Raw genomic sequence first — 8,246 nt, 5'->3', positions numbered from 1 at the left:
CGGCACTGCCTAGTCTGCCTGAGGAATACTTGAGTTTGGCGCGGGACATCCACCCTGCTTCCGCTGCATGGGGTCACAGCATGACAGGGCCGGTCTGATTCCGTCTCCTGCCTGCCAGACCTGCGCTCGACTAGAGCATCCTGAGAGGTTTCGCCGGGCACATTTTTTCAACTGCCTGCCGCCGCCAGGGAACAAAGAACCTGTACCCACGGAGGACGGGGGAGAAGATCTCGGCGTTCTGGTCCAGCAGCCAGAGCCCATGCTGATCCTTCTCGGGTTTGACACGAAGAAGACCGAGGTTCTGAGGCTGACGGTAACTTCACCTTCAACGCCCCTGATGCAAGTGGCTCCACCTCTGGGGGGAGCCACTCTCTATAGGATTTTTCATGCTGCACTTCTGTGCAAGGGTGAATGGCATTCCTACCAGGAAGCACTTCATTCATAGAAAGAGGAAGTGAGTCCGCTGTGTCCGCATTACAGACAACCCGCCACCAATTTGCCCATTCAGATGAAACGGCTGTGTCTTGTAACACAGGGAATCGTGTCACCTCATTTGCATATCCAACCAAAACCAGCGAGGCACTTGACGCCGTTGGTAAAGGTGTTACACAATGAGACCCAGACAAAACATGTCCACAGACATTATGCAGAACGGCTGCGCGTGAGTCAGCCGGCTCATGTGCGCTGTGAGAGAGAGTGAGAACGCTGTTCACAAAATTTTTTGGGAACCTTGTCACCTCATTTTTCTATCTAGCTGGGTCTGCGGCGTTTGCTCCCACTGAATCCAGCGATACACGAGATTCAGACAGTGCTTGATCAAAGACATTATGCAGAGTGGCTAAACGTGAGCTACTCGACTCATGCATTTTGTGAGATAGAGAGAGAACGCCATCATACACAACAGGCCTACTGTTTAATGAAAGCTGAGCATCAAAAGCATCAGAGCCTCACTCGCTTGTTTGTATAGCTAGAAGAGGCTACCGACACAACTCTCTCACACTCTCTGTCCCCAGTGACAAGTGGAAATGTTCTATCTGCTGTAGAAGCAAAAAAAATGTGCTGTGCTCGAACCGAGGACTCGACAACCCCGAAAGTACACATTGCTCGTTATGCGTGCAGCCGATCTATCTGTTGAACAGGGCGCTGTCGCTCGATTCGAGTCAATGACCGCCACTGGACAGGTGAGCGTTAGACTAGGTCTGTCGTACCAAGGGTTGTGACAAATTCAAACAGGGCAGTAATGACAAGACGGACCCGGTTGAACACATACCTTTTCCAGCCTCAACAGTGAGACCTGTCACCTGTGGATGTCACGTCTGCTAATATAGCAGGGGAAGACAACGCGGCACGAACCTGAGGTTGGAACAAGTTCAAACAAGGCAGCAGCGAACCGGCAGATCTTGTTGAACACAGATTCTCCATCTCAACGATGAGACTGGTGGTACAGTAGTCACGTTTGCTGATATAGCAGGAGAAGACACCACAGCTGGAACCGGAGGCCTCAAAGTATTCTGATGGGACTGGAGCTCTGAGCAGCTGGGCCCTGTCGTACTTACAAGCATACTACCCCCCCCCCCCCCCCTCCTCCCCAGAGCTACAACACTGTTTGCTAGCTAAGCTAAGTACAGCATGAGATTAACTGGCTGGGTAGGGAGAGGTGGTGGTGGTGGTGGTGGAAGCACCCTACCTGCCGCCCCGAAGGCTGGCAGAGGAGCCTGGCAACGGGCCGCAGTGGGGTGGGACACCACAGCAGGTTGTTTTGGTTCATTTCGCTGCCAACGCCTGCACACTGTGCCTCCCGAGTGAGGAGGATCCGGTGCTCCTGGTTGCGACATTGCTCCAGGGTGTTACACACTGAGTTGAGAAGGATGCCCTTGTTCTCCTCATGCAAACCGGTTAACAATAGCCACAGATGACATTGCTGGATGACAGAAGTGGGCATCAGTCCACCTAGGCAGGAGGCGGAGATTCTCACAAGCTGGGCGACGGCCCTGGCGGCTCTGCTTCCAGGGAAGAGGGGTCTGACTCCTTAGCCAGCTGGCCACTGTAAATGGCTAGCATGGTGGTGGCAGCGACAGCTTGTGCCGCCAACACATAACTCTTCTCCGCCAAGGCCAGAGTGGTCTTGTCCTTGGGATCGGGCATGGATGAACCCCAGGCGGAGGAGACAGGATCAAGGACGGCGGCGATGTCGGGTTCCAGTGGTGGAGAGCCAGTTGTCATCACATCATTCCAGCCGGTCACTCTTCGGTCGCTCTCGCGAAAGGACGTAGCGGAGCTCTCAGTGTAGCAGGCTGGGCCCGTCCCGCCTCTATGAATGTCTCCAGGTCAGGCATCGCTGGGAGGAAACGAGGTGCAGGCTTGGAGGACGACCCATAGCAGACGGAGCTCCAGAGAGGCAGCCCCCTCACAGCCATGGGCTCCGGTAGGGAAAAATCAAGATAATGCGCGGCTCTCTCCAGCAGCTTCGGGAGGTCATGGTCGAAAGACCCAGGGATCCAGGGCCCGAACCGCTCACATCTGGGGCTTCTGAGGCTGAGTGTTCGTCGGCCTCAGAGCCATCTTCTTCATCAGACGGCGGGAGGGAGAGCATCGACATCGGCTGCTGAAGGGGCATGCCAACATCATCACTGGAATGCAGCAGAAGCAGAGTGGATGTCCCACGTCGCTGTTGAGGGCTCTGCAACTGCAGAATTTCTTAGGTAGACTTGGCAGAGATGGCCGGCTCTACGCTGCCGACCAGCCCTGCCGGCTGTACGCTTCCGGCTCTATGGTGAGTCGCTGTGTAGTCATCTCTTTCTTCGTCTTGCGAGCTGAACGTTTCTAGGAGCAGTTGTGCCGGCAAAACCCACTCATAGAGTAGTGCAGTGGACCTAGTTGGACACAGGCGTGTATGTTTTTTTTCTTCAGTAAATGTAGCTGGCTAGGGTTTCTCAAGCCAATAGGAGCTTGCCCTGTGGGGTGGAGCTCCATGAAATAGAACATATTGTACCTGTATCTCATATTGTTCTTATACAATACATATTACTTTTGTTGTATGCGAGATTCATAGTTGATTGTTGTAGTACAGATATTACAAGAATCACTATGAATCTCGCATGTGTGTTTCTGTCAGGTCGTACTTAAAAGTTGAATGTACTATATCGCATAAAATGATCTCATACAATTGTTGTACCTGTTCATCTCTACTATATGGGCAGAGTGGCCTGCACTGAGCTGGAAGCTACAGTAACAGCAGGAGATATAGGTCTCCTCCTTTGGAGACCTATATCTTCATTTGACATAGTAACAATGTTTACCGTTAAACCAAAAAGAGTTTACCATTAGACCAAAAAATAGTGAAAAAAAATTGTTAAAGGAGTAGTAAAGGGAAAAATCATGTTGCCCTGTTTTAAGGTTACTTATGATCATATACAATGGTTCAGATCAAAAAGTTGACAAAACTAGCACTTTTGAGAAAGTCTGATAATTGCTCTACCACCATTTTGGTCATACAATGTATGTGGGTGGGCACTGTGAAAAATCATTTAAAAAAAAAATTTAACTCTCAATTTCAAAGACAAGAAACTCACCGAGGTGTTAGTTGGCGTTATGACATATAATTCTAGTTCATCTGGAAAGGCTTTTTTAAAATATTTAGCATAGAACTATTTAGTCACAGCACATATGTGTGCAAACTTTCGAAAACTAGGTAGCCTAGCAACATAAACAATAACAATAGCTACCGCAAGTAGTTCCGCTTCCTGAATCCCCTCTGCGGATTGATCTACACATCTAAAACGGTCGCGTTAATATAAGTCAATGGATTTCATAAAATGATCAATAAAACCCTACAGGATTCATACTTTGCGGCGAATTTGATGTCAGAACACCAACGGACACCAATTACCCCCTCGGTGAGCTTCTTGTCTTTGAAATCGAGAGTTTAACATGTTTTTTAATGATTTTTCAAGGTGCCCATCCGCATCCATTGTACAGTATGACCTAAACGGTGGTAGAGCAATTATCAACTTTCTGAAAAATGCTAGTTTTGTCAACTTTTTGATCTGAACCTTTGTATATGATCATAAGTAACCTTAAAACAGGGCTAAACATTATTTTCCCTTTACTACTCCTTTAAATAGTATTAGAACAATCTGTACACCTTATTCTCAGGTAAACTTGGTGCCCTGCCAAGCCCGTCTCTGATTGGTTAACGTACGGCCACCATGCCCTGCAGCAATCCAGAAGCTCTTTAAATCAGTGTTGAAGATGACTCTAACTCTGGTCAGGGTGGTAGTGCCCTCTCAGTGTGTATGTGTGTGTGAGAGAGAGAGAGAGAGAGAGAGAGAGTGTGTGATGCTGCTGCTGTGCGTGCTGTTGCTGGTGGTGCTGAGAGCCTATGGGGCAGAGGGAGAGGAGCCTCTCTGTCGGATGCTGGGGAGCCCAGAGTTCCCTCTACTGTCCAAGGAAGGAGACGTGACCATCGGAGGAGCCTTCTCCATCCACAGCAAGATCACAGAGCCTCCCCTCTCCTTCACAGACACCCCAGCACTACTCACATGCTCCAGGTAGGTTTCATATCTGTGATAATTTGTGATAGCTAATTTTCAAAATACTTTGTTTTCAATCATTGACTTATTGACATAATTTTCAAAACTCTGATTTCATCCAACACAACCTCCCCCAGAGTCAACCTCAGAGAATTCCGATTCGCTCAGACTATGATCTTCGCCATCGATGAGATCAACCAAAGTGACGCCCTGCTTCCCAACATATCTATCGGATATCGCATCTATGACAACTGTGGCTCCAGGCTGTACTCAATGCGTGCTGCCATGGCTCTGATGAACGGTCACAAGAAGACCTCAGAAAAGACCTGCTTAGGTCAGTCAGCGGTCCACGCCATCATTGGTGAATCGGAGTCCTCCTCGACCATAGTCCTGTCACGCACCACAGGGCCGTTTAAAATACCTGTGGTGAGACAACTCCCTGTATCAAATCAAATCAAACTTTATTTGTATAGTGCATTTCATACACAGAGGCAACAGAATGCGCTTTACAGAGAGCAAGGGTGGGCATAGGTTCATAGCAAGGGTGGGCTGCTTACATATTCCGGAGGGAAGCAAAAAAAAAAACAGTTTCACCCAGGGGCCAGAAAAGTGAGCTGTAAAAATTCTTCCCTGACCTCTCTCAATGAGACGATCGAGCAAGCTCCTGGAAAATGTTTGTCTATTGGCTAAGAACATTTACAGAGCAATAAACATGGACTAAATACTTCATAGGAGAGACATGACTATCAATAGAGTATACATATCTGTATCTCACTGTGTGCCATAGGTCTCTGTATTTAAGACCAACAACTCCATGTTTGCTCTTTCTTTCTCTCTCTCTCTCTCTCTTTCTCTCTCTCTCTCTCTGTCTGTCTTTCAGATCAGTCACTCTGCTACGTGTGAGTGTCTGAGTAGCAGGACAGAGTATCCCTCTTTCTTCAGAACCATCGCCAGTGACCTGTACCAGAGCCGAGCCCTGGCCCAGCTAGTCAAGCACTTTGGCTGGACCTGGGTGGGCGCGGTCAACAGTGACAGCGACTACGGCAACAACGGCATGGCCATCTTCCTGGCGGCTGCCGGGGAGGAGGGCGTTTGCGTGGAGTACTCTGAGAAGTTTGACCGGACCGAGCCGGAGAAGCTGCTGAAGGTGGTGGAGGTGATCAGGAGCAGCTCTGCCCGGGTGATTGTGGGTTTCCTGGCCCACGTGGAGATGAACAACCTCCTGGAGCAACTGAGTCTCCAGAACATTAGCGGTCTGCAGTTCATCGGCGTGGAGGCCTGGATCACTGCCGATAGCCTGGTCACCCCCAACAGCTTCAGCGTGCTCGGCGGGGCACTGGGTTTCGCTGTCCCGAAGGCCAACATCAGCGGCTTCAATGACTTTGTCGTTGAGCGGTTCTGGAGGACAGCGTTTCAGTGCACCAAGACAGATGAAAACAACATCACCGTAACGCTACCCTGTAGTGAGAATCAAGATCTGATCAAGATGAAAGATTACAACGCTGATGTAGAAGAGCTGAGATACTCCGGTAACATATACAAGGCCGTCTACGCTGTAGCCCATTCTCTACACAGCCTGCTGAGGTGCACAGCCAGTCAGGGATGTGACAAGAGTGCCACAACTGAACCCTGGCAGGTGACCATAGCTACCCTCTTATAATCTCTTAATCTGTGATTAATCAACATTTGTACTCTTATCTTTTACTTGATTTACATTTACATGAATCAACAACTCAGCTACATGGAAAGACTGCCCTCCTACAGTATAAAATCAGACTTTATCTCTAGTGATCGTCTACAGACGAACAACGTGTAGGCTACTATCAAATTAACCGTTATATGATTAATATTCGGGTTAGTGGAAAATTACTTTTTACTTTTTACTTACTACTATAAGGGGCTCCTGAAAATAAACTAAGATCTTAAATCTCCCCCTGGACAGGTGGTGGAGTCTCTGAAGAAGGTTAACTTCACCATTAAGAATGGAGAGCAGGTGTGGTTTGACAGTACCGGTGCGGCCGCTGCCCACTACGAGGTGGTCAACTGGCAACGCGGTCCAGACGGCACGGTCCACTTCAAACCTGTGGGGTACTACGATGCCTCCCTGCCCCCCGGACAGAAGTTTGTTCTCAGGACTGAGGCCATCATGTGGCCTGGAGGACAGGCACAGGTACAATACAGTGAGTGACCACTGCGTGGATGAGAACGTAGCCAAGACAAATCATATCAAATGTAGACTAACCCCGTCTGCTCTTGCTCTCTCAGATGCCTGTGTCTGTGTGCAGTGAGAGCTGTCCCCCAGGTACTCGTAAGGCCGTGCAGAAAGGAAAGCCTGTCTGCTGCTATGACTGTATACCATGTGCAGAGGGAGAGATCAGCAATGAGACAGGTACATGTACAACAGGCCCAGCGTTTATCACTCTCTACCAAACACTCACCACATCCTCTCTATGCGTCCTGCTTAGGCTCTTCAGGGTTCAGTGTCTGGTCTATGTGTTAAGTATTTAGTTCACACATCATGTTTGTGTACGGTGCACCTAATCCTTCTAATCGTGGTTTCCTTTCAGATTCTAATGGCTGCACACACTGTCCTACTGAGTACTGGTCCAATCCCAGCAGAGATGCATGTGTGTTAAAAGCTTTTGAGTTTCTGCACTTTTCTGAAGTTATGGGAATTGTGCTTGTGTTTTTCTCGTTATTTGGGGTATTGCTTACTTTGCTAGTGGCCATTCTATTCTTGATTAAAAAAGACACCCCCATCGTCAGGGCCAACAACTCTGAGCTGAGCTTCCTGCTGCTCTTCTCCTTGACCCTGTGTTTTCTGTGTTCTCTCACCTTCATTGGCCGGCCCTCTGAGTGGTCCTGTATGCTGCGCCACACTGCATTTGGGATCACCTTTGTCCTCTGCATCTCTTGTGTTCTGGGGAAAACTATAGTGGTGTTGATGGCCTTCAGGTCTACACTTCCAGGAAGTAATGTCATGAAATGGTTTGGACCTTTACAGCAGAGACTCAGTGTTCTGGCTTTCACTCTCATACAGGTGCTGATCTGTGTGCTTTGGTTAACAATCTCCCCTCCTTTCCCCTACAAGAATATGGAACACTTTAAGGAAAAGATAATTCTAGAATGTGCCTTAGGTTCTGCTCTGGGCTTCTGGGCTGTGTTGGGGTATATAGGACTCCTGGCTCTCTTGTGCTTTGTCCTGGCTTTTCTGGCTCGGAAGCTGCCTGATAACTTCAATGAGGCCAAATTCATCACCTTCAGCATGTTGATATTCTGTGCAGTCTGGATCACCTTTATCCCAGCTTATGTCAGCTCCCCTGGGAAGTTCACTGTAGCTGTAGAGATATTTGCTATTCTGGCCTCAAGTTTTGGTTTGCTTTTCTGTATATTTGCCCCAAAATGTTACATTATTGTATTGAAACCTAAATTAAACACAAAGAAACATGTGATGGGAAAAGTGCAATCCAAGTCTCTCTGAATCTTTAGATATTAGATAGATACAGTATATCTAAATGTTTAAAAAATAAAAGACTATATGTACTCATGTCTTTCTTGAATAATATATACATTAACACAATGGCTACTTTGACTCTACCCTCAGTGAGACACAAACTCCATGTCCAGTCCTGTTCTCTGTTTTCTTTACCTCAATGACACCTCCACAAAACATTTTGTGAAGGACAAATACAGTTTTCTCTCATAATCAAAATG

The 8,246-nt window shown here is 48.0% G+C and overlaps 1 protein-coding gene across 1 annotated transcript; it reads left to right on the top strand.

Annotated features, from left to right (window-relative positions):
* Positions 1 to 4,389: 4,389 nt before the first annotated feature.
* On the top strand, positions 4,390 to 8,013 carry LOC311328895 (extracellular calcium-sensing receptor-like; the record flags this gene model as incomplete). Its single annotated transcript, XM_084461334.1, has 6 exons — positions 4,390 to 4,550; positions 4,670 to 4,958; positions 5,413 to 6,168; positions 6,475 to 6,702; positions 6,798 to 6,921; positions 7,100 to 8,013. The coding sequence occupies exons 1-6, from the start codon at positions 4,414 to 4,416 to the stop codon at positions 8,011 to 8,013; spliced, it is 2,448 nt and encodes an 815-aa protein (XP_084317460.1). The 5' UTR covers positions 4,390 to 4,413.
* Positions 8,014 to 8,246: the final 233 nt, after the last annotated feature.

Source organism: Borostomias antarcticus (assembly GCF_949987555.1).
Source record: "Borostomias antarcticus genome assembly, chromosome: 1".
Lineage (NCBI taxonomy): Eukaryota > Metazoa > Chordata > Actinopteri > Stomiiformes > Stomiidae > Borostomias > Borostomias antarcticus.
Note: the sequence above shows the minus strand (reverse complement) of the source record. Positions and strands in the feature narration are given on the sequence as shown.